At 48.8% G+C, this 26,664-nt stretch overlaps 1 protein-coding gene across 1 annotated transcript in view; it reads right to left on the reverse strand.

Moving 5' to 3' along the window:
- Positions 1-1,292: 1,292 nt before the first annotated feature.
- Positions 1,293-26,664, reverse strand: part of LOC149431333 (uncharacterized) — a 30,657-nt gene continuing 5,285 nt past the window's right edge. The window contains exons 2-6 of the mRNA XM_089665653.1: positions 25,829-25,919; positions 19,501-19,603; positions 13,682-13,739; positions 8,578-8,639; positions 1,293-1,616 (exon numbers count right to left, since the gene is read on the reverse strand). Coding sequence (XP_089521779.1) covers positions 1,437-1,616; positions 8,578-8,639; positions 13,682-13,739; positions 19,501-19,603; positions 25,829-25,919 — 494 coding nt within the window. The 3' untranslated portion in view covers positions 1,293-1,436. The remainder of the gene's footprint in view (positions 1,617-8,577; positions 8,640-13,681; positions 13,740-19,500; positions 19,604-25,828; positions 25,920-26,664) is intronic.

Raw genomic sequence — 26,664 nt, forward strand, 5'->3', positions numbered from 1 at the left:
GTTGGTGGACAGATGGTCGTACGTTTTCCTGCAAAATGTTTTGATAAACTCTGGAATTCATTTTCCCATCAATGACAACAATCCATCCAGGCCATGAGGCAGCAAAGCAGCCCCAAACCATGATGCTCCCTCCGCCATGTTTCACAGTGGGGATGAGGTTTTGATGTTGGTGTGCTGTGCCTTTTTTTCTCCACACATAGTGTTGTGTGTTCTTCCCAAACAACTCAATCTTGGTTTCATCTGTCCACAGTATATTTTGCCAGTAGTGCTGTGGAACATCCAGGTGCTCTTTTGCAAACTTCAAACGTGCTCCAATCTTCTTTTTGGACAGCAATGGCTTCCTCCGTGGTGTCCTCCCATGTACTCCATTCTTGTTTCATGTTTTCCTTATTGTAGATGTGTCAACAAAAATGTTAGCATGTGCCAGAGATTTCTGTAGGTCTTTAGCTGACACTCTGGGATTCTTCTTTACCTCATGCAGCATTCTGCGCTGTGCTCTTGCAGTCATTTTTACAGGACGACCACGTCTAGGGAGAGTAGCAACAGTGCTAAACTTTCTCCATTTGTAGACAGTCTGTCTTACCGTGGACACATGAACATCAAGGCTTTTGGAGATACTTTTGTAACCCTTTCCAGCTTCATGCAAGTCAACAATTCTTGATCGTAGGTCTTCTGAGAGCTCTTTTCTGCGAGGCATGGTTCACATCAGACAGTGCTTCTTGAAACCAGTAAACCCAAAACAGGTGTGTGTTTTTAAGGGCAGGACAGCTGTCAGCAACACATCCAATATCATCACACTGATTGGAGTCAAGGTTGGCTCACTCCTGGCTCCAATTAGCTCTGGGAGAAGTCATTAAGCTAGGGCCTCACATACTTTTTCCTCCCTGCACTGTGAATGTTTACATGTTATGTGCAATTAAGCCATGGCAACATCTAATGTTTGTGTAGTATTATGTTCAGCAGACTGTGTTCTTCTATTGTTGTGACTTAGATGACGTTCAGAGCACATTTTATGCCCAATTCATGCAAAACTCCACGTAATCCCAAGGGGTTCACATACTTTTTCTTGCAACTGTATACTTCCAAATATATTTTCTGGAAGCTTGGCCAGAAGAAGAAATCTTCCTCCACAAATGTACATCATATATATATATATATATATATATATATATATATATATATACACACACACACATTTTTATTACAAAATAGAATTATAAAATACATTTACATTTTTGGTTGTAACAAGACAAAATGTGGAAAATTTCAAGGGGTTTACTTTTTCAAGGCACTTTAAGAGCACTCCTGGGTGCGGTGGGTCAGCTGTAATTTGTATTGGTCAGGAGAAGTCAGGAAGTGACCGGGGCAATGGAATATGTCATCCCCCCCAAATGGATCACAACTTCATCCAATAGTTATTCAGTTCTCCATCTTATCTACATTAAATAATCTATGATTAAGAATATCTCAGACACATACTTCTTCTCATCAGCTTTCAAGTTTCGTATGAGGCGAGTGCAGCCAAAAGGCAGAGCGTCCATGTCCTCCGTCACCACTCCCCATGCCTGACCGTTCTTCACCAGGGTGGCGCAAGTGGCTTCTGCCTCACTGGGAGCCTGAGAGAAGAAGAGAGGAGACATGACACGATGAGGAGAACATATACTGAAAATTTATGGATACAACATGAGTCTGCTGGCGAGTACACAAACCAGCTTCGTATCAAAGGTGAATCACAGCTTCCATTTTAGATCTCGCAAGAGATGGTCACACTCAAAAAGCTCCGTATGTGGCTCTGAAGTCTGTGAAAAGTATGCCTTATGGCGCTGTTCCAAGCTGTGAATGGAAGGGAAAAGATCACCCCACCAACATGTGAGAAGAGGGGAGCATGAGTCCGAGCGATTCCAGTGTCAGCCAATGCAAATGAAGAGATGGATGCTCCAAGCCATGGATGGAAGGAAAAGGATCACCCCACCAACATGTGAGAAGAGGGGAGCATGAGTCCAAGCGATTCCAGTGTCAGCCAATGCAAATGAGGAGATGAATGCTCCAAGCCATGGATGGAAGGAAAAGGATCAACCAAAAAATATGTGAGAAGAGGGGCGCATGAGTCCGAGAGACTCCAGTGTCAGCCAATGCAAGTGAAGGGATGGACGCTCCAAGCCATGGATGGAAGGAAAAGGATCACCCTACCAACATGTGAGAAGAGGGTAGCATGAGTCCAAGTGATTTCAGTGTCAGCGAATGCAAGTGAAGGGATGGGTGCTCCAAGCCATGGATGGAAGGAAAAGGATCACCCCACCAACATGTGAGAAGAGGGGAGCATGAGTCCGAGAGACTCCACTGTCAGCCAATCAAGTGAAGGGATGGACGCTCCAAGCCATGGATGGAAGGAAAAGGATCACCCCACCAACATGTGAGAAGAGGGGAGCATGATTCCAAGCGACTCCAGTGTCAGCCAATGCAAAAGAAGGGATGGACGCTCCAAGCCATGGATGGAAGGAAAAGGATCACCCCACCAACATGTGAGAAGAGGGGAGCATGAGTCCAAGCGACTCCAGTGTCAGCCAATGCAAGTGAAGGGATGGGCGCTCCAAGCCATGGATGGAAGGAAATGGAAAACCAACCTCACCAACATGTGAGAAGAGCATGAGCATGAGTCCGAGCGATCCAGTGTCAGCCAATGCAAATGAAGAGATGGACGCTCCAAGCCATGGATGGAAGGAAAAGAATCACCCCCACCAACATGTGAGAAGAGGGGAGCATGAGTCTGCTCGACCGATCCCAGGAGTTCAATGTTGAGGAATGGCCTCAGCTGCCGTTCTGGCCATGCCCTCTGATGTGTTTTGTCCCGCCCACTGGAGGGTGCCCAAGCCCCCGGTGGGTGGGATGTAATATATCAGAGGGCGTGGCCAGAACTGCGGCTGAGGCCATTCCTCAATATTGGATTCCTGGGGTCAGTTGAGCAGTGTCCATCCCTTCACTATGCAGTCTGTGAGTCAAAGTAGTACATACATGAATAGTCCACACCAATTTGAAGGAATCAACAGTTCTCATGCATGACATGGACAAAGTGGTGGCACACAGTTCTGTATCATATGAAATAGAAAAATAAAAAGGGTGGGTCTTATCAAAATGGGTGGAGCCTTAACAACCATTAAACGAAGGCTACAAAAGTTGCTGAACCTGTCTGTATGTCATTGGGAACCCACCCATTGAAAGCAAGAATACCCCAAGATGTTGGCGCATTGAACTGTCGTCATTGCCCAGGTCCACCAATCACGCTAGGATACAGCAACTGCAGTCTGAAAGTGTGAATCTGGTCCTGACGAGAGGTACAAGCTGAGACACAGAGACACAGCGTAATCCAAGTTGCTGCTTTTCATATAACTCTTGAGCCTTTTCCACCCTATGACCATTTTCAGTCCCATAGCTTTCCTTTTCGGAGATTTCCTGGTTCTGCATCTGCATCTGCATTTTTTTAATTTATATAGCAAAAAAAATAAAAATCCCAGCGGTAAATAAATACCACCAAAATAAAGCTTTATCTGTCTCAAAAAAATTCTAAATAATTCATATGGGTACAGTGTTGCATGACCGCGCAATTGTCATTCAAAGTGTGATAGCGCTGAAAGCTGAAAATTGGCCTGGACTGGAAGGGGGGGGAGTGTCCGGACTGGAAGGGGGGGAAAGCGTCCGGACTGGAAGGGGGGGGGAGTGTCCGGACTGGAAGGGGGGGGGAAAGTGTCCGGACTGGAAGGGGGGGAAGTGTCCGGACTGGAAGGGGGGGAAAGTGTCCGGACTGGAAGGGGGGAAAGTGTCCGGACTGGAAGGGGGGGAAAAGTGTCCGGACTGGAAGGGGGGGAAAGTGTCCGGACTGAAAGGGGGGGAAGTGTCCGGTCTGGAAGGGGGGGAAGTGTCCGGACTGGAAGGGGGTGAAAGTGTCCGGACTGGAAGGGGGAGGGGAAAGTGTCCGGACTGGAAGGGGGGGAAGCGTCTGGACTGGAAGGGGGTGAAAGCGTCCGGACTGGAAGGGGGGGAAAGTGTCCGAACTGGAAGGGGGGGGAAAGTGTCCGGACTGGAAGGGGGGGAAAGTGTCTGGACTGGAAGGGGGGAAAGTGTCCGGACTGGAAGGGGGGGAAAGTGTCCGGACTGGAAGGGGGGGAAAGCGTCCGGACTGGAAGGGGGGGAAAGTGTCCGGACTGGAAGGGGGGGAAAGTGTCCGGACTGGAAGGGGGGAAGTGTCCGAACTGGAAGGGGGGGAAAGCGTCCGGACTGGAAGGGGGGGAAAGTGTCCGGACTGGAAGGGGGGGAAAGTGTCCGAACTGGAAGGGGGGGGAAAAGTGTCCGGACTGGAAGGGGGGGAAAGTGTCCTGGACTGGAAGGGGGGGAAAGTGTCCGGACTGGAAGGGGGGGAAAGTGTCCGGACTGGAAGGGGGGGAAAGCGTCCGGACTGGAAGGGGGGGGAAAGCGTCCGGACTGGAAGGGGGGGAAAGCGTCCGGACTGGAAGGGGGGAAAGTGTCCGGACTGGAAGGGGGGAAAGCGTCCGGACTGGAAGGGGGGAAAGCGTCCGGACTGGAAGGGGGGGAAGGCATCCGGACTGGAAGGGGGAAAGTGTCCGGACTGGAAGGGGGGGGAAAGTGTCTGGATTGGAATGGTTAAAGAGTTAGTTTGGGCCAGCTTGACCTGCATAGTACATATACATATACTATACAGGTGATGTCTTTATTAGCTACTATAGCGTATGCTACCTCTTATGTAGTGTTGGGCACAGGGGCGGACTGACAACTCATGGGGCCCCCGGGCAATAGGGGATCATGGGGCCCCTGTGTCCTTGCCCAAACTCAAAAAAGTCTATGAAAAAGGTACCAGGGGCATCTCATGGGGCCCCCTACTGACCCCGGACCCTCAGGCAGTGCCCGAGTTTCCAAATGGTCAGTCCGCCCTGGTTGGGCATGACTTTTGAGCTGATCATAAGTTCGACTCGAACACCAGCTGCTCATGTGTTCGGCGAACACACGAATGGGCAAGGGCATTCGGCGGGCTATCTGCCCATTGCGCCCCACAATGCACTGCACCCTGACAGTGCATTGTGATTGGCCAAAGCAGTGTACCTAACCACAGGTCAGGTGCAATGCTTTGGCCAATCACAGCGTATGATGACGTCACAAGGGCAGGGGTGACCCCGACCCCTTGTGACATCATCACAGTATTTAGGAATTATCATCCCGGCGCAGCTTTTAGACGGCTGGGGGCCAGCGTCGAGAGTGGAGAAGTTTTTTTTTTTTCTTTTTTCGGGATGGCAGCGGGCATCATGATTGGCATTGGATCTACTTTGGGGGTCATTTTTTAAAAAAATGTAATAGAGTACTTGTCAAAGACTGTCTTTTGTCATTTTTTACAGTACACTTTTTGTGAATAAGTAGTGTTACCATGTTCCCCATACTCATTCACATGGGGGGGGGGCTGGGATCTGGGAGCCCCCTTATTAAAGGGGGCTTCCAGATTCTGATAAGCCCCCCACCCTAAGACCCCCACAATCTCAATTGCCAAAGAGAGAAACGCGATTGGTCACTCCAGAGAACACGTCTCTGCTGCTCTAGAGTCCAGTGGCGGCATGCTTTACACCACGGCATCCAACGCTTTGCATTGCACTTGGTGATGGAAGGCTTGGATGCAGCTGCTCGGCCATGGAAACCCATTCCATGAAGCTCTCTACACACTGTTGTTGGGCTCATCTGAAGGCCACACCAAGTTTGGAGGTCTTTAGCTATTGGACTCTGCAGACAGTTGGTGACTTCTGCGCACTGTGCGCTTCAGCATGTGCTGACCCCGCCCTGTCATGTGACGTGGCCTACCACTTGGTGGCTGAGTGGCTGTTGTTCCCAGTTGCTTCCACTTTGTTATAATCCCACTAACAGTTGAGCGTGGAATATTTAGTAGCCAGTAAATGTCATGGATGGACTTATTGCCCAGGTGGCCACCTATCACGGGACCACGCTTGGAGCCACTGAGCTCCTGAGAGCGACCCATTCTTTCACAATGTTTGTAGAAGCCGTCTGCATGCCTAGGGGCTTGATTGTATACACCTGTGTCCATGGAGGGGAACACCTGAATCACATGATTGGAGGGGACTGGAACACCTGAATCATATGATTGGGAGGGGATTAGAACACCTGAATCACTTGATATGGAGGGGATTGGAACACCTGAATCACATGATATGGAGGGGATTGGAACACCTGAATCACATTGGAGGAGGCCCAACACTTTTGGCAATATAGTGTTGTGACAGGAGTCACTTTGGGTGGGGGGTCCATGGAACACAGCTCACTTTGGAGAGGTGGGGAGACCCCTGTCTCAGCTCCCCATATCCCTCTTATGTGTAAGTCACCCTGTGCCTGTTAGGGGTACAGGGTGATCTGTCCTAATATTGGGGTGGGGGGTTGTTGAGTGTTTAATGTCATGTGGCTGCATCCCATTGTTCTATTGTGTGTCTTGCTTGGGAGCAAACTATTATCGGATGTATGTGTTTATGTGTATTGCTTAGTGGGGGGGGGGTCTCCAGCAGCCCTCCCTCCTGATGGGACTGTCTGCTGGTGTTTAGTTTGAATACCTGTGTGACACTTGTTGCAAAGTAGAGATTGCCCCGCCCTGTGTCATTATGCAGGGAGGGGGGACTGTCCCTTGAGTGTATAAAAAGCCAGTTCGAGTTTCAAATAAAGAGTTCCATGTTCAGACAGACTGGTGTCCTCGAGTCTTGTATGGTCAGCGGTGGTGTCTGTTGTTGGTGTTCGGAAGGGGAAGCGGTATTATAACGGAAGTACCCAAGCGCAGACTGGGGTCGGTTCCGTTACAAGTGTACAGTTGCAAGAAAAAGTATGTGAACCCCTTGGGATTACGTGGAGTTTTGCATGAATTGGGCATAAAATGTGCTCTGAACATAATACTACACAAACATTAGATGTTGCCATGGTTTAATTGCACATAACATGTAAACATTCACAGTGCAGGGAGGAAAAAGTATGTGAGGCCCTAGCTTAATGACTTCTCCCAGAGCTAATTGGAGCCAGGAGTGAGCCAACCTTGACTCCAATCAGTGTGATGATATTGGATGTGTTGCTGACAGCTGTCCTGCCCTTAAAAAACACATACCTGTTTTGGGTTTACTGGTTTCAAGAAGCACTGTCTGATGTGAACCATGCCTCGCAGAAAAGAGCTCTCAGAAGACCTACGATCAAGAATTGTTGACTTGCATGAAGCTGGAAAGGGTTACAAAAGTATCTCCAAAAGCCTTGATGTTCATGTGTTCACGGTAAGACGGACTGTCTACAAATGGAGAAAGTTTAGCACTGTTGCTACTCTCCCTGTAAAAATGACTGCAAAAGCACAGCGCAGAATGCTGCATGAGGTAAAGAAGAATCCTAGAGTGTCAGCAAAAGACCTACAGAAATCTCTGGCACATGCTAACATTTTTGTTGACACATCTATAATAAGGAAAACATTAAACAAGAATGGAGTACATGGGAGGACACCACGGAGGAAGCCATTGCTGTCCAAAAAGAATATTGCAGCACGTTTGAAGTTTGCAAAAGAGCACCTGGATGTTCCACAGCACTACTGGCAAAATATACTGTGGACAGATGAAACCAAGATTGAGTTGTTTGGGAAGAACACACAACACTATGTGTGGAGAAAAAAAGGCCCAGCACACCAACATCAAAACCTCATCCCCACTGTGAAACATGGCGGAGGGAGCATCATGGTTTGGGGCTGCTTTGCTGCCTCAGGGCCTGGGTTGTTGTCATTGATGGGAAAATGAATTCCAGAGTTTATCAAGACATTTTGAAGGAAAACGTACGACCATCTGTCCGCCAACTGAAGCTCCGCAGAGGATAGGTGATGTAACAGGACAATGACCCAAAGCATACAAGTAATTCAACAAAACAATGGCTGCAACAGCACAGAATACGCCTTCTGGAGTGGCCCAGTCAGAGTCCTGACCTCAACCCCATTGAAATGCTGTGGCCTGACCTTAAGAGAGCGATTCACACCAGACATCCCAAGAATATTGCTACACTGAAACAGTTTTGTGAAGAGGAGTGGTCCAAGATGACTCCAGATCGTTGTGCAGGTCTGATCTGCAACTACAGGAAACATTTGGTTGAGGTTATTGCTGCCAAAGGAGGGTCAACCAGTTATTAAGTCCAAAGGTTCACATACTTTTTTCCTCCCTGCACTGTGAATGTTTACGTGTTATGTGCAATTAAACCATGGCAACATCTAATGTTTGTGTAGTATTATGTTCAGCAGACTGTGTTTTTCTATTGTGACTTAGATGACGTTCAGAGCGCATTTTATGCCCAATTCATGCAAAACTCCACGTAATCCCAAGGGGTTCACATACCTTTTCTTGCAACTGTATATAAATGTATAATAATAATAATAGTGTGTGACTGTGGGCGGACATTAGAGTGTAAGCTCCTCTGGTGCAGAGACCACTGCGACAAGATCAGTGTTCTCTGTAGATGTGAGAGTTATATAAATTCAGAATAGGATATGGCATACTTCAATCTCACCTGTATAACAGGCACCCCCAGGAGTTCGAGCAGTTTCTTCAGGTCTCCATGTCTCTCTGACCCTGCAGTGACACACATGGAGGAGTTTTGAATATTATAAGATAGAAAAAGGTGACAAACGGTCATACGTTGCGAATGAGGACTGACGGAGGTGCAGCTTGTCAGACCGGAGACATTAGGACGCAAGATAGTGTAGGTGACATGCAATACACAACCATTATCATCAGTTCTTGACATGCAGCATAAGCAATAGCTGACTAAAGCTGGCCATACATGTGGAGAGTTTCGGACGAGAACATTCCTACGAAAAGTCGTACGAACATTCTTTCAACGGTCGGTGAATGCTGAACAATAACCACATCCACTGGCCGAAAATTCGTTTGACGGAAAAAAGTTTTCCTTCCTGCCCCTTCGAATTGTCCCGTCACTGCTGTCAAAAATGAACATTGATATGAGGCTGATTCACACCCTTTGTATCTCAGCCCTATGGGCCATTGCCCTTCATTGGAAATGACCTGCGGTACCATTGGCCTCAATTATACGAAGAGTCGATGCGGTAATGCTCATGGAATTTACCGTATGTTCCGGCGTATAAGACGACTTTTTGACCCTTGAAAATCTTCTCAAAAGTCGGGGGTCGTCTTATACGCCGGTATACGTCGGGGCGGCACTTTTTAGGGGGGGCGGCGCGGAGCCGCCGCCGTCCCCCCCTTCCGACGGAAGGGACACTAAGTACAGGGGTGGGCAGAGGGCTGCAGTCTCTTACCTGGCTCCCACGACGATCCGGTCCAGGAAGCGCTGCTCCTTCAGCCACTCCGGCCACTCCCTCACTCCTGCCGCTCGGCTCCGCCTCCTCACCGGTGATTGGCCGCCAGAACTGTAGCTCAGGAAAGGCACACAGGCGGCAAATAACGGGCGAGGAGGCGGAGCCGAGCGGACCCGCGAAAATCGAGTGAGGGTAAGTGTGCAGTGCAGAGGTGCTGCTGCAACCACATACGCTGGCTGCAGCAGCACCATACTGGAACAGGAGTCAGCAAGTGTCATTGGTGTCAGTGGGAGGAATAGTGTCCCATCATTGGTGTCACTGATACTAATGATGGTATCATTATTCCTCCCACTGATACCAATGATGGGGCACTATTCCTCCCACTGACACCAATGATGGGGCACTATTCCTCCCACTGACACCAACGATGGGGCACTATTCCTCTCCCCACTGACGGGGTACTATTCCTCCCACTGACACCAATGTTGGGACACTATTCCTCCCACTGACACCAATGATGGGGCGCTATTCCTCCCACTGACACCAATGATGGAGTGCTATTCCTCCCACTGACACCAATGATGGGGCACGATTCTTCCCACTGACACCAATGATGGGGTGCTCTTCCTCCCACTGACACCAATGATGGGGCACGATTTGTTGCTCTGACACCAATGATGGGGCACGATTCCTCCCACTGACACCAATGATGGGGCGCTATTCCTCCCATGGACACCAATGGGGTGCTATTCCTCCCACTGACACCAATGATGGGGCACGATTCTTTGCTCTGACACCAATGATGGGGCACAATTCCTCGCTCTGACACCAATGATGGGGCACTATTCCTCCCACTGACACCAATGATGGGGCACTATTCCTCCCACTGACACCAATGATGGGGCACTATTCCTCCCACTAACACCAATGATGGGGCACTATTCCTCCCACTGACACCAATGATGGGGCACTATTCCTCCCACTGACACCAATGATGGGGCACTATTCCTCACACACTGACACTAATGATGGGGCACCATCATTGGTGTCAGTGGGAGGAATAGTGCCCCATCACTGGAATACCATACCATATTGAAATCAAATCTGATGTTTTTTAATTTTTAATTGGTGTGCATTGGAAGAGGGGTAGTCTTATACGGCGACTATAGCCCAAACCCTATATTTTAACAGGAAAAGTAGGGGGTCGTCTTATACACCGGAAAATACAGTATTTATTTATTACAGGTACTTATATAGCGCTGTCAATTTACGCCGCGCTTTACATATCTATTGTACATTCACATCAGTCCCTAACCCTCAAGGGGTGTACAATCTAAGGTCCCTAACTCACATTCATACATACACCTACTAGGGACAATTTAGACAGGATCCAATTAACCTACCAGCATGTCTTTGGAGTGTGGGAGGAAACCGGAGTACCCGGAGGAAACTCACGCAGGCACAGGGAGAACATTCAAACTCCAGGCTGGAGGTGCGGCGGCTCGGATTTGAACCAACGACCCAAGTACTGCCAGGCGGAAGTGCTAACCATTTAGCCGCTGTGCTGCCCAGTCACTTTACGTTACTGGATAGGATGCACTTATTTGACAAAAAATGGGATGCTTGGAAGACTCATAGACATTTACTGTCTGACCAATGATTATTCATGCTTTAACCTCCCTAGCGGTCTGATTATGTCAGTATTTCTGTGCTCAAAGCGGTACATTTTTTTGCATGGAAATATGTTGTTTTTTTATTGTAGGCCTGTAATTCTTAAGAATAACTCACTGAAATCTGTCCGAACAAGAGTCTAGTAAACATCCCGGGGAGGATAAAATTTTAAACACTAAATCATAAATTATAATACAATAAATAATCATCAAAAATAATAATATAATAATAATAAATTTAATTCAACAATATAATCAAACCAAAAACACTGAAATGTGAAATAGAGCGCCAAGTTCGCACGTCGCTGAGCTCAGTCGCAGAATCGTTTTCAGTGTCCGATGAGGAATTTCCCCCACCAATCATTATCACTCAATTCTGCAAGTGGTTCTGATTTACTATCGCTGTTCTCTAGCCGGTCTAAAACCGCGTCTGACCTAAAGGGACGCTTTTTGGACGCCATGGACGTTTCTCAGTTTCCAGGCAGAAAGAACGATAAAAATGCAGGCAGGGCGCCGGACAAAGCACTCGGGACACAATGTATGTGAAATGGTTGGATACAGGAATGTTATACTATGTGATTTTAGTGTATTTAGTGAATATCAAATGTTTACATTTTTGAAATTCCCGCCGGTTCCATCCCCGTACGTCCCGACACTCGCAGGGATTTTAGCTATTTTAACCACTTCCCGTCTGGCACACGTAGATAAATGCTTCCGAAGCGGGTTGACGTTTCTAAATGTCACCCACGTTCACTGCCTGTGTGCGCTCCCTGGGAGCGCGCGGCACCGCGATCGGTTCCTGCTGTGTCCAGAGGAACTGGAAGTCGCAAGATTTCAAAGTCGCATCGGTGTGACTGGGGACTAATACACAGGATGCTCCTTGATATGCAGGATACACCCCATGCAATGGACTCAGCGAGGCTGCAGTCCAGAGCACAGACTAATACACACCACCAGGGGCGGACTGACAACTCATGGGGCCCCCGGGCAATAGGGGATCATGGGGCCCCTGTGTCCTTGCCCAAACTCAAAAAAGTCTATGAAAAAGGTACCAGGGGCATCTCATGGGGCCCCCTACTGACCCCGAGCCCTCGGGCAGTGCCTGTCAGGGATGCGGGTATGACCAGAAGTGTGTGGACTGACACAGGGAAACGCAGGCTTCAGATATAGTAAATAATATAATTTATTAAGACTAACAATACAAACGCAGTGCAAAACTAAACATAAACACAGTGCAAACAAACTGAACCAAACCTCCAACAGATAACAAACATACAAGAGTAGTCAGGCAGGCCAGGTCGGTAGCAAACGGGCAAACGGAGTACCAGGAGCAGGCAGGAGAGTGGTCAGGACTAGCCGAGGTCAGTACAGGCAGAGTTCAAGCAGAGTCAGGACAGAACTAACAGGATCAGGAAACCAGGGCCAAGCAAACAGTACAACAAGGCACAGACTGCAGGTCTGGCCATCCCTTAACCACTTCCCGACCGGCCGTTGTATATAAACGGCCGGACGGTGGCACTGGAGGGTCGGGTGGCCGTCTATAAACGGCCTCCCCGCACCCTGCTTGTGCGCGCTCCCTGGGAGCGCGCAGCACCGCGATCCGGTGCCCGCTGTGTCCTCCGGACACAGTGAAACACCGATCGTCGGACGGGACCTCTGTACGAGGTCCCGATCATGTGATCACTGATTGGCCAATCAGTGATCACATGCAAAGTAGTAAGCAAGATGTCACTTCTGACATCATTGCTTACTATGTGTGAAATCTGTGAATGATCACAGAGGTCACATGGTACAAGACTATTCACAAAAGCCTTGTACCATGTGACAAGCTGTGACCAATCACAGCTCACTCAGTTCTTCTCAATGAGTGCAGGAATGCACACAGAGAGAAAGAGAAATGATTGCTTTTACATCCTATATGGGTGTAAAAGCAATCAGTGTAAAAAAAAAAAAAAAAAATCTTCATCACCCCTCACAAGTAGTACAGTGTCACCATGGTGACACTGTACTGCTAGGGTGACAGTATGTAAAAAAAAATAAATAAATAAAAAATAATAATATAAAAAAATAAAATAAAAATGTAAAAAAAATGTTTAAAAATTATAATTTTTGCTTATAAACTAATTTGGATTTTTTTTTTTTTACTAAAAAGATAACGGAATAAATTTTGGCTAAGATTTATGATGAAATATTATTTATTTGCAAAATTTTATAAAAAAAACACTTTTTTTCAAAATTTTTGGACATTTCATTTACATAGCAAAAAAAATACAAATCCCAGCGGTGAATAAATACCACCAAAATAAAGCTTTATCTATCTCAAAAAAATGGTAAAAAATTCATTTGGGTACAGTGTTGCATGACCGCGCATATGTCATTCAAAGTGTGATAGCGCTAAAAGCTGAAAATTGCCCTGGTCAGGAAGGGGGTAAAAGTGTCCGGTCTGGAAGTGGTTAAATACACCACCTGCAATCAGCCCCAGGTGGTGGCTAATTGCCGGAGTGAGCCTCTGGTTGCTGAGAGCACCCGCTGGCCAGTCCTGGTACTGCAACCCACAAGGCAGGTGAGTCACACCACTATTGGCGAGTCCATTCCTGACAGTGCCCGAGTTTCCAGATGGTCAGTCAGCCCCTGCACATCACGTACAAGTATAAAGTCATGTTCTCACCTGGGAACTGCCCAGTTCTGACTCCTTTCCTGATATGACCACTTCCATCTTTGTTGACCTGAAAAAGAAGAATGGCAAATAGAAAGAGGAGAATCAGCCAGAGCCTCCTGGCAGAACTAGGGGGGGGTGATTTACTAAAGGCAAATAGACTGCACTCTACAATTGCAGTTGCTCCAGAGCTTAGTAAATGAGATGAAGCTTCACTTTGCAAAGGATACCCAATCACCTGCAAGGAAAATGTAAAAAAACTGCATTTTTGCTTGCGCTTGATTGGATGATGGAAGTCAGCTGAGCTTCTGTTCATTTACTAAGCAATGGAGCAACTGCACTTTGCAAAGTGCACAGTCTATTTGCCTTTAGTCAATCAACCCCTATGTATACACCGTGCTTAGAACTATGCTGATTATAAATAAAGCTTTGGAAGATCAATTCCAGAGATCAAGATGGCTGCCATGTTTTAGCATGGTCTACAGCAGGGTTTCTCAACCAGGGTTCCTCCAGGGGGTTGCTAGGGGTTCCTTGAGCAATTTCTGCCTCTCAGATAAGTTCCCACTGACACCACTGATCATTTTAGCCATCTGTAAGGGGTTCATTTTTCCCAATTGTCACATGTATAAGGAGTATTCCTTCAACTGACCATCACAATATTGTATCATGAGTTGTAGATGGATAAGGGGGTACCACCAGACCTCCTGTATGGGGCCCCAGGCTAGTAGGGGGGCAGGCACTGTATGGCTTTCTCTGCAGCAGCTGAAAGCTGACTTCCTCTTCCTCTCGCTGGTTTTCAGCTGCTGCAGAAAGAGCCATACAGGGGATCAGTTCCAGTAACTGCACCCCCCTCCACCGCAGTACCCATTACCCTCCATGCGCACCATACATTTTCCCCTACTGCCCACACCCCCATGTACGCCACCACCCCCACAGTGCTGCCAGCTTCTGTAGCAATCGTTATACCATTTCTCACTCCCAAAGCAGCCTGCCCCCTCCATCTTGTAGATCTCTCATCCTTCTCCCTCTCTGTTCATCCACAGTGACGTGGCCAGTGTGTGTTGGCAGAGGTCACAGGCAGCCAAAGCACAGCAGGGAGCTCTGAGCTATAAAACCCCCAAGGGAGCTGGGGCCTAGCTGTCTAAAAAAACTGTGCAATCTGGCATGTCGTAAAAGTATAAACCGAGTCCCTCACTGAACTTCAAAAGACCTTCCAAGGGGTCGTAAAAACAGACTTTTAAAAACTCACTTTTCCTATAAGTTGATATCTTCATGTAGGACATAATTACCTAAACATGGAGCCTATATTTGGAAGGCTCAGTTTGAGGCTATTCTCCTGGTATGTGACACCCCTTAGCTGGCATATATAGAAAAGCAGAAAAGTATATCTCTTGAACCATTCAAGTGTATCTTTCATATTTCATATCTAACCGTTCCGCAGATGCATCTGCATATTAATCTACTAGCGGGTGGAATGTTACATGTACCTAGGAAAAGTTATGAATCTTAATAGCAGCTATGAGAGTTTCTGATCATAACTTAGGGCTCCACCTACACTTCCCTCCCCAAAAGGACACCATTGGTTACTACTCCAAAGAGACATCCTGCTGGGATTTGCTAGAAAAAGGCTGTTATGCTTGGAGTCTGGTTAAGAGAAGAGTCTCCTGCTTTTAACATCGAAACTAGCAGTAGAGACAAGAAATCCTTTTTGACTCATGAGACTTGAAGCTGCTTAACCCAAGGCTTTTTGGCAAGTATCTACCTAAACTTCTTTCTGTTATCTCTTTGCTGTGCTATTGTTCTCTGTATATTTATATATATATTGGCTACATCTTTTTTTCTGTAAATATTTTTATTGCATCCTTTTGACCTTTTAGTAATAAATCTTACTTTCTGAAAGTGGTGAACTGTTTCTAAAGCTCTTTAATGCAACTTACGAATTCCTGCCGCTGAAGAGCGCTACTATGTGTGTTTAACCCTCTGTATAACCTGTCTGCAGTGACAGTGGTATACAGACGATTATTTCAACCATCCTAGTGGTATTGCTGATATTGCCGAGTTTCCTCTTTCTCTGTACAAAAAGGAGGTGGTGGCAGTGTGAAGGGTTAATTGCGTAATTAACCTGACCCAGTAACAATCGCTCTCAGGCTGCAAGTACACAGGTTGTGGACCATTAGCTGGAAAATCTGTGTGCAGGGTGCAGCTGGGCGTGGCATTGGTACACACGTGACATCGCGGTTTTAGATTGGCTAGTCCTTCGGTCACGAGTTTGGTGAGAAGGGCTGGGGTCTGACGTCGCAATTGTCACAGCTTCCCTCCTGTACTTCCTACTACAGGAGATGACCAGAGACTGTGGATATCTGCTGTACTATGTCTGCAGTCTCTGGTCATCCCCTGTACTATGTCCGCAGTCCCTGGTCATCTCCTGTACTATGTCCGCAGTCCCTGGTCATCTCCTGTACTGTGTCCTCAGTCTCTGGTCATTTCCTGTACTATGTCCTCAGTCTCTGGTCATCTAATATACTGTGTCCGCAGTCTCTGGTCATCTGCTGTACTATGTCTGCAGTCTCTGGTCATCCCCTGTACTATGTCCACAGTCCCTGGTCATCTCCTGTACTGTGTCCGCAGTCTCTGGTCATCTCCTGTACTATGTCCGCAGTCTCTGGTCATCCCCTGTACTATGTCCACAGTCTCTGGTCATTTCCTGTACTAAGTCCTCAGTCTCTGGTCATTTCCTGTACTATGTCCTCAGTCTCTGGTCATCTAATATACTGTGTCCGCAGTCTCTGGTCATCTCCTGTACTGTGTCCGCAGCCTCTGGTCATCTCCTGTACTGTGTCCGCATTCTCTGGTCATCTCCTGTACTGTGTCCGCAGTCTCTGGTCATCTCCTGTACTGTGTCCGCAGTCTCTGGTCATCTCCTGTACCGTGTCCGCAGTCTCTGGTCATCTCCTGTACCGTGTCCGCATTCTCTGGTCATCTCCTGTACTGTGTCCGCAGTCTCCGGTCATCTCCTGTACCGTGTCCGCAGTCTCTGGTCATCTCCTGTACCGTGTCCGCAGTCTCTGGTCATCTCCTGTACCGTGTCCGCAGTCTCTGGTCATCTCCTGAACCGTGTCCGCAGTCTCTGGTCATCTCCTGCACCGTGTCCGCAGTCTCTGGTCATCTCCTGCACCGTGTCCGCAGTCTCTGGTCATCTCCTGCACCGTGTCCGCAGTCTCTGGTCATCTCCTGTACCGTGTCCGCAGTCTCTGGTCATCTCCTGTACCGTGTCCGCAGTCTCTGGTCATCTCCTGTACCGTGTCCGCAGTCTCTGGTCATCTCCTGTACCGTGTCCGCAGTCTCTGGTCATCTCCTGTACTGTGTCCGCAGTCTCTGGTCATCTCCTGTACCGCAGTCTCTGGTCATCTCCTGTACTGTGTCCGCAGTCTCTGGTCATCTCCTGTACTGTGTCCGCAGTCTCTGGTCATCTCCTGTACCGCAGTCTCTGGTCATCTCCTGTACTGTGTCCGCAGTCTCTGGTCATCTCCTGTACTGTGTCCGCAGTCTCTGGTCATCTCCTGCACTATGTCCTCAGTCTCTGGTCATCTCCTGTACCGCAGTCTCTGGTCATCTCCTGTACTGTGTCCGCAGTCTCTGGTCATCTCCTGTACTATGTCTGCAGTCTCTGGTCATCTCCTGTACTGTGTCCGCAGTCTCTGGTCATCTCCTGTACTATGTCTGCAGTCTCTGGTCATCTCCTGTACTATGTCTGCAGTCTCTGGTCATCTCCTGTACTGTGTCCGCAGTCTCTGGTCATCTCCTGTACTATGTCCGCAGTCTCTGGTCATCTCCTGCACTATGTCCTCAGTCTCTGGTCATCTCCTGTACCGCAGTCTCTGGTCATCTCCTGTACTGTGTCCGCAGTCTCTGGTCATCTCCTGTACTATGTCTGCAGTCTCTGGTCATCTCCTGTACTGTGTCCGCAGTCTCTGGTCATCTCCTGTACTGTGTCCGCAGTCTCTGGTCATCTCCTGTACTGTGTCCGCAGTCTCTGGTCATCTCCTGTACTGTGTCTGCAGTCTCTGGTCATCTCCTGTACTATGTCCGCAGTCTCTGGTCATCTCCTGTACTGTGTCCGCAGTCTCTGGTCATCTCCTGTACTATGTCCGCAGTCTCTGGTCATCTCCTGTACTGTGTCCGCAGTCTCTGGTCATCTCCTGTACTATGTCTGCAGTCTCTGGTCATCTCCTGTACTATGTCCGCAGTCTCTGGTCATCTCCTGTACTGTGTCCGCAGTCTCTGGTCATCTCCTGCACCGTGTCCGCAGTCTCTGGTCATCTCCTGCACCGTGTCCGCAGTCTCTGGTCATCTCCTGCACCGTGTCCGCAGTCTCTGGTCATCTCCTGCACCGTGTCCGCAGTCTCTGGTCATCTCCTGTACCGTGTCCGCAGTCTCTGGTCATCTCCTGTACCGTGTCCGCAGTCTCTGGTCATCTCCTGTACCGTGTCCGCAGTCTCTGGTCATCTCCTGTACCGTGTCCGCAGTCTCTGGTCATCTCCTGTACTGTGTCCGCAGTCTCTGGTCATCTCCTGTACCGCAGTCTCTGGTCATCTCCTGTACTGTGTCCGCAGTCTCTGGTCATCTCCTGTACTGTGTCCGCAGTCTCTGGTCATCTCCTGTACCGCAGTCTCTGGTCATCTCCTGTACTGTGTCCGCAGTCTCTGGTCATCTCCTGTACTGTGTCCGCAGTCTCTGGTCATCTCCTGCACTATGTCCTCAGTCTCTGGTCATCTCCTGTACCGCAGTCTCTGGTCATCTCCTGTACTGTGTCCGCAGTCTCTGGTCATCTCCTGTACTATGTCTGCAGTCTCTGGTCATCTCCTGTACTGTGTCCGCAGTCTCTGGTCATCTCCTGTACTATGTCTGCAGTCTCTGGTCATCTCCTGTACTATGTCTGCAGTCTCTGGTCATCTCCTGTACTGTGTCCGCAGTCTCTGGTCATCTCCTGTACTATGTCCGCAGTCTCTGGTCATCTCCTGCACTATGTCCTCAGTCTCTGGTCATCTCCTGTACCGCAGTCTCTGGTCATCTCCTGTACTGTGTCCGCAGTCTCTGGTCATCTCCTGTACTATGTCTGCAGTCTCTGGTCATCTCCTGTACTGTGTCCGCAGTCTCTGGTCATCTCCTGTACTGTGTCCGCAGTCTCTGGTCATCTCCTGTACTGTGTCCGCAGTCTCTGGTCATCTCCTGTACTGTGTCTGCAGTCTCTGGTCATCTCCTGTACTATGTCCGCAGTCTCTGGTCATCTCCTGTACTGTGTCCGCAGTCTCTGGTCATCTCCTGTACTATGTCCGCAGTCTCTGGTCATCTCCTGTACTGTGTCCGCAGTCTCTGGTCATCTCCTGTACTGTGTCCGCAGTCTCTGGTCATCTCCTGTACTATGTCTGCAGTCTCTGGTCATCTCCTGTACTGTGTCCGCAGTCTCTGGTCATCTCCTGTACTATGTCTGCAGTCTCTGGTCATCTCCTGTACTGTGTCCGCAGTCTCTGGTCATCTCCTGTACTGTGTCCGCAGTCTCTGGTCATCTCCCGTACTATGTCCGCAGTCTCTGGTCATCTCCTGTACTGTGTCCGCATAAATATACATATAGAAATATATTGAATACGGCCAAAATTGTAGCATTTCAAATATATGTCAATGTATTTGGGAAGAATATTTTAAAAATATATTTAAAATATAATTCTCTTCCATGTGGGTGGCACCTACAGAATATCCTCCAGTGACCACAAAACCCGGCACCCCCCCCCCCCCCCCCCCCCCCCGCCCCCGGGCTCACGTCACAGGCTCACCTTGGCACGCTTGCATTCTGGCGGTACTCCATCAAATACATAGACGGGTTTCATTCCTTTCTCCAACATGTAGATTGTGCGGCTGAAGAGACCCTGTAACACACTGCAGAAAAATAATCCTCACGTTAATCCAGATTTTCGCACATTTTACAATAGTTCACAGTTTGACAAAGTGCACCAACCTTTTGGCGTAGATGGGTACATAAAATGTCAACTTGATAGGCTACTTTCACACTGAGGCCCGGTTCACATATGTGCGGTGCAGTACATCGCATGTGATTCGCACAGGAACCGCAACGCATTCCTGTACAAATCACATGCGATTTGCGTGCGGTGCGATCGGAGACGTACATTTTGTATGGCTCTAATCGCACCAAAAAGGTGCAGGACCCTTTTTTTTTGGTCCACACTAGAATCAGATCGCATGAGTAGTCACACCTATGCGATCCAATTCTGCACATTGTACTGCGTTTTGCGGATCGCTTTCGAGGTGTTGTTAACATACTGTCAGGAATGGACTTGCCAATAATGGTGGGACTCACCTGCCTTGTGGGCTGCAGTACCAGGGCTGGCCAGCGGGTGCTCTCAGCAATCAGAGACTCACCCCTGCAATCAGCCAAACACCTGAAGCTGATTGCGGGGGTTGTATTTAAGGAATGGCCAGACTCACAGTCAGGGCCGTGGTGTGTGTTTTTCCATGGGCCCCTGTATCCTGCATTCCTGTTCCTGTCTGACTTGTTGCCGACCCTGCCTGATCCTGACCTCTGCTGACTTCTCCTGTTTGATCCCTGGCTTGTGACCCCGACCATTCTCTGCCTGACCCTCTGCACCGCGCTGCCCGTGAGTTACTGAACCCAGCTTGTGACCCCGACCACTCTCCCGCCTGTTCCTGGTACTCCGTTTGCCCGTTTGCTACTGACCCGGCCTGCCTGACAACCCTTGCATTGTATGTATTGTTATCTGTGGGTGGTTTGGTTTGGTTTGTTTGCACTGTGTTTAGGTTTAGTTTTGCACTGCGTTTTGTATTGTTAGTATTAATAAATTATATTGTTTATAACATATCTGAAGCCTGCGTTTCCCTGTGTCAGTCCACACACCTCTGGTCATACCCGGAGACCTGACACATACACACTCGCAGTGGTTCGCGTGAACGGGGGGCGATTCTGATGCGGTGCGGAATTCGCACATATTGCAATGCGTGTTTAAGCTGACCGACTGCGTCAAAGTAATCCCTCTATGGCCAGTCCTACTCCGCTCTGCCTACACAGCTTAAACATTATTATATTATTATTATACAGGATTTATATGGAGCCAAGAGTTTGCTCAGCGCTGTACAATATAACATGCATTGCAATATGTGTGAGCTAAATATCCCTATTTATTGCAGAGTCCGCTTGAAAGGGTATATACCAGAGCAGGGGCGGACAGAAAACTCATGGGGCCCCCGGGCAATAGGGGATCATGGGGCCCCTGTGTCCTTGCCCAAACTCAAAAAAGCCTATGAAAAAGATACCAGGGGAATCTCATGGGGCCCCCTACTGACCCCGGGCCCTCGGGCAGTGCCTGAGTTTCCAAATGGTCAGTCCGCCCCTGTACCAGAGTGCAGAGGGCCCTTCAGAATTTCTAGTGTTAATATGTGGTTGCACCCCTTTAGCACCTGATGGATAAATGCATGCACTAGCTGTTGGGTTTTGAGCTCAGGGATCTCTTGCTTGTTGTATTGTTGGGTCAGTAGCCAACCTTATATCCTATATCCGCTCTCCCCGGACCCCGCATTCACTATATCCGCTCTCCCCGGACCCCGCATTCACTATATCCGATCTCCCCGGACCCCGCATTCACTATATCCGCTCTCCCCGGACCCCGCATTCACTATAGCCGCTCTCCCCGGACCCCGCATTCACTATATCCGCTCTCCCCGGACCCCGCATTCACTATATCTGCTCTCCCCGGACCCCACATCCACTATATCTGATCTTCCCGGACCCTGCATTCACTATATCTGTCCTCCCCAGACCCCGCATTCACTATATCCGCTCTCCCCAGACCCCGCATTCACTATATCCGCTCTCCCCGGACCCCGCATTCACTATATCCGCTCTCACCGGATCCTGCATTCACTATATCCGCTCTCCCCAGACCCCGCATTCACTATATCCGCTCTCCCCAGACCCCGCATTCACTATATCCGCTCTCTCCGGACCCCGCATTCACTATATCCGCTCTCCCCGGATCCTGCATTCACTATATCCTCTCTCCCCGGACCCCACATCCACTATATCTGATCTTCCCGGACCCTGCATTCACTATATCTGTCCTCCCCAGACCCCGCATTCACTATATCCGCTCTCCCCAGACCCCGCATTCACTATATCCGCTCTCCCCGGACCCCGCATTCACTATATCCGCTCTCACCGGATCCTGCATTCACTATATCCGCTCTCCCCAGACCCCGCATTCACTATATCCGCTCTCCCCAGACCCCGCATTCACTATATCCGCTCTCTCCGGACCCCGCATTCACTATATCCGCTCTCCCCGGATCCTGCATTCACTATATCCTCTCTCCCCGGACCCCACATCCACAATATCTGATCTTCCCGGACCCTGCATTCACTATATCTGCTCTCCCCAGACCCTGCATTCACTATATCCGCTCTCCCCGGACCCTGCATTCACTATATCTGCTCTCCCCAGACCCCGCATTCACTATATCCGCTCTCCCCGGACCCTGCATTCACTATATTCGCTCTCCCCGGACCCCGCATTCACTATATCCGCTCTCCCCGGACCCCGCATTCACTATATCCACTCTCCCCGGACCCCGCATTCACTATATCCGCTCTCCCCGGACCCCGCATTCACTATATCTGCTCTCCCCGGACCCAGCATTCACTATACAGCTTGTAGGAGGAGTTTTCATTCTCCCCTGATTGTCCTATGAGGCTACAGGGCCCCTGACCCTCTGTCTGGACAGGGCTGATTGGCCCTGTGCTGATCACATGCACCCTCCCAGGAAGAAAAAAAAAACATTCTGGCAATACACACCAAACTTAGCATGTGTAGCTTGCCCCCCAACGCTCTGTACTATCAGCAGATGGATCGGGGACAGTAGAAGAAGGGGAGGATCAGAGAAGACAGGATCAAACAGCCTTTTTACACAATGCAGAGGATTAACCCCTTAGGTTCCACAGTGAGTATAACAAGCATGATTTACTGCATCTACAGACTGATTGTACTGTTGTGGGTTAAGTGTCAATAAACCCACATAATAAAAAGCTACAAACAAATGCTGCACTACATGCTGCTCATACTCACTCCGTCATTATGGGATTCTTTTTCTGTATGCTGCAAAAATCATGGTTGATCCTGCAGCACCCTCCTAGTTAGCTTGGGGGATCTAGCTGAATATTTTTAGTAAGAAGACTGAGTAGCCGACTGGTCAATAGGCAGCTGGGTCAAATTCAGGTCAGGGCTGAGAGGCTTTGCAGATCAGTTCCTTGATACCTCCCTCTGCTCTAGAATCTTGGAGAAGATTCTAGAAACAGTGGGCTGGGGTGAGGAAGAGCTGGTCTGCACTCTTACAAGGATCCTGACCAATCCCCAAGCAGGCGGCTTGGCTTGGGGTCAGGACAGCCCTTAAAAGTGATAGAGCCTGCTCAGCAGCAGGAGAGTTTGGGAAGAAGATGTGAGGAGGCTGAGATGCAGGGGAATGGGAGGGGGCCCAGTGGGAAGAGGCCTACCTACAGGCAGGGTACTTGAAAGAAGGATCACTCAGCCTCACCGACCCCCAGTGGGAGGACCACCTGTAGAGCCAGAAAAGAAACTAGCCCAGGAAAAGGCCTGAAGGCAGCCACCTACTTCACCACTTCCTGTCCGGCCCATGTGATTGGTCACCGGATCGCGGTGCTGTGCGCTCCCAGGGAGTGTGCACAGCTTGAAAATGCGGGTGTTTTTGAACGGCAACCCCCTGGACTGCCACCATGCCGCCGTTTATATACAGCGGCCGGACGGCAAGTGGTTAAGAAGTGGAAAGTTCAGGGATCTCTTGATACCAAGCCAAAGTCAGGTAGACCAAGAAAGATTGCAGCCACAACTAACAGAAGAATTATAAATAGTTGGGGTATGCAGCGCCATAAATAAATGTAAAACACAAAGTCTCAGAATAATCGCTGGAACATAATATCAAAACTCTTGAATATAAAAGTCTGGTGTATAATAAATGTAGCACAAATGTTCCTATAGATTGAGCACATATACAATGTACCCCAATATCAGGACCTTCAGACGTTCGTAGAATCTAGTACAATAATGTGCTTACCACAAGAACATACAATCTGAGCGTTGTATGCATGTCATCAGGTATACCATCAGCACCTGGAAAAATGGCCTGGACAGCAATGAAGACAGCAACCAGTCATCCACGGTAGGCACTCCGGGGGCCTCAGCAGACACTCGGGGGTCGCATCTGGTTCTCCGGTGGGTCCAACGGCGTCCAGCCTCCTGGTGGTACTTCTCCTCGGATGGTCCACCTTGCACGGCTCGTGAATAATGAGCCAAAACGCAAAAAGCACTAATGGTGAAGTACGTCTTTATTTTGATAAACAGCTAAAATCAGTAAAAAACTCACACTTAAGAGTTTCAGGAATTTCTCAAAAATCTTCCAAATATTTTCCAAGCTATACAGGGATCCCTGGTGGCCAGTGGTTCCCTGGTGGTTAATGGCGTCTGCTGGGTGGATCCCCTAACATGTTTCGAGCTCCAAGCTCGATAATGAGCTTGGAGCTCGAAACATGTTAGGGGATCCACCCAGCAGACGCCATTAACCACCAGGGAACCACTGGCCACCAGGGATCCCTGTATAGCTTGGAAAATATTTGGAAGATTTTTGAGAAATTCCTGAAACTCTTAAGTGTGAGTTTTTTACTGATTTTAGCTGTTTATCAAAATAAAGACGTACTTCACCATTAGTGCTTTTTGCCTTTTGGCTCGTTATTCACGAGCCGTGCAAGGTGGACCATCCGAGGAGAAGTACCACCAGGAGGCTGGACGCCGTTGGGCCCACCGGAGAACCAGATGCGACCCCCGAGTGTCTGCTGAGGCCCCCGGAGTGCCTACCGTGGATGACTGGTTGCTGTCTTCATTGCTGTCCAGGCCATTTTTCCAGGTGCTGATGGTATACCTGATGACATGCATACAACGCTCAGATTGTATGTTCTTGTGGTAAGCACATTATTGTACTAGATTCTACGAACGTCTGAAGGTCCTGATATTGGGGTACATTGTATATGTGCTCAATCTATAGGAACATTTGTGCTACATTTATTATACACCAGACTTTTATATTCAAGAGTTTTGATATTATGTTCCAGCGATTATTCTGAGACTTTGTGTTTTACATTTATTTATGGCGCTGCATACCGCAACTATTTATATTTTGATCTAAGGTGCTGAGGATTGCCTTGTTTGCTAGCCGCCGATACTTCATGTTTTGCGCTCGCTTGCCCCATTTTGATTTATAACAGAAGAATTGTTCGGGATATAAAGAAAAACCCCCCACAGGTATCCTCATGAGAAATACAGGCTGCTCTGGAAAAAGACGGTGTGGATGCTTCAAGGAGCACAATACGATGTTACTGTAACAAAAATGAGCTGCATGACTGAGTTTCCAGAAGGAACCCTTTACTTCACCAATGCGACCAGAAAGCCCGGTTACAGTATGCCTTCCAACACTTTGGCACGCCTCACCGGGCTTTTTTGTGGCTGGCAAGGTGCTGTGCATAGCTACTTAAACACAACACCCGGCCTCGGTACTCCTCTCAGTCCTGATGCAAGCAGTGGGCTCGTTCTTGGAGGAATTATGCAAACTTCAAAACGCCTTGATGGGTGGATGTCAGTCTGGAGGAGTGGGCATTCCAAGGCAGACTGTGTATTTATGCAGACCACCCTAGGTAAAGCCCACATGTGATGCTGATCTTCCAAGATTGAAGGAACTGAAATCCGATGAATGAAAGGAGCGGGCCAGGGACAGTAAAGCTGGGGAGGAAAGAACTAAATGATGTTGGATGTCCTCCAGCAAGGAAATGAGGCAGAGCTCTATCTGACGTGTTGCCACTTCTAATGCACATTGTGAGAAGCTCACAGTGTGCAGTGAAATCAGAGTAAGCCACTTCAGTCCAGGAGGGGAGCCGCTACAACTGTGCAAGACTGAAGGGAGGGCTGGAGGTCAGATTTAGGCTCCAGTGAATGTGATTGATTGGGACCCGTAACAGTAGTTGTGATACAAGAGGAGTGAGAGTGGTGTCTATCCTCCCCGGTACGCACTCACCTGATGTTCTCGCCGTGGCGGTTGGAAAGTGGCGGCATCGCTGACTGGAACTGCCAGATAAACATGGAGGCGTCCACCGCCAGGACTTTCCCTGCAGGAAGCAATCACAGAAATATATCACTGATCTCCCGGGAACACCCCACTGTTCATGAACTGAAATATTCCTGAAATACATTCAAACTCTTCTATCTGTTCACATTGTATTTCTAATCTTCTGTACAGATTTCTGTCGGTGATGCCAAGAATATAGAACACATTTCCTGATATTGGGAGCCTCATGTGTGGCCCCCAACATTGCCAAAGGATCGCTCATAACAATAAGACTGCCCTTCCTATCCCTGTCCACTATGCTATCCTTCTCCCATCCTGTCCACTATGCTATCCTCCAGTCCTGTCCACTATACTATCCTCCCTCCATCCTGTCCACTATGCTATCCTTCCCCCATCCTGTCCACTATGCTATCCACCCTCCATCCTGTCCACTATACTATCCTCCAGTCCTGTCCACTATGCTATCCTTCCACCATCCTGTCCACTATGCTATCCTCCCTCCATCCTGTCCACTATGCTATCCTCCAGTCCTGTCCACTATGCTATCCTTCCCCCATCCTGTCCACTATGCTATCCTTCCCCCATCCTGTCCACTATGCTATCCTCCCTCCATCCTGTCCACTATGCTATCCTTCCCCCATCCTGTCCACTATGCTATCCTTCCACCATCCTGTCCACTATGCTATCCTCCCTCCATCCTGTCCACTATACTATCCTCCAGTCCTGTCCACTATGCTATCCTTCCCCCATCCTGTCCACTATGCTATCCTTCCCCCATCCTGTCC

Source organism: Staurois parvus, unplaced genomic scaffold, assembly GCF_062004578.1.
Source record: "Staurois parvus isolate SC_StPar_1 unplaced genomic scaffold, SC_StPar_1.0 ptg002290l, whole genome shotgun sequence".
NCBI classification, from domain to species: domain Eukaryota; kingdom Metazoa; phylum Chordata; class Amphibia; order Anura; family Ranidae; genus Staurois; species Staurois parvus.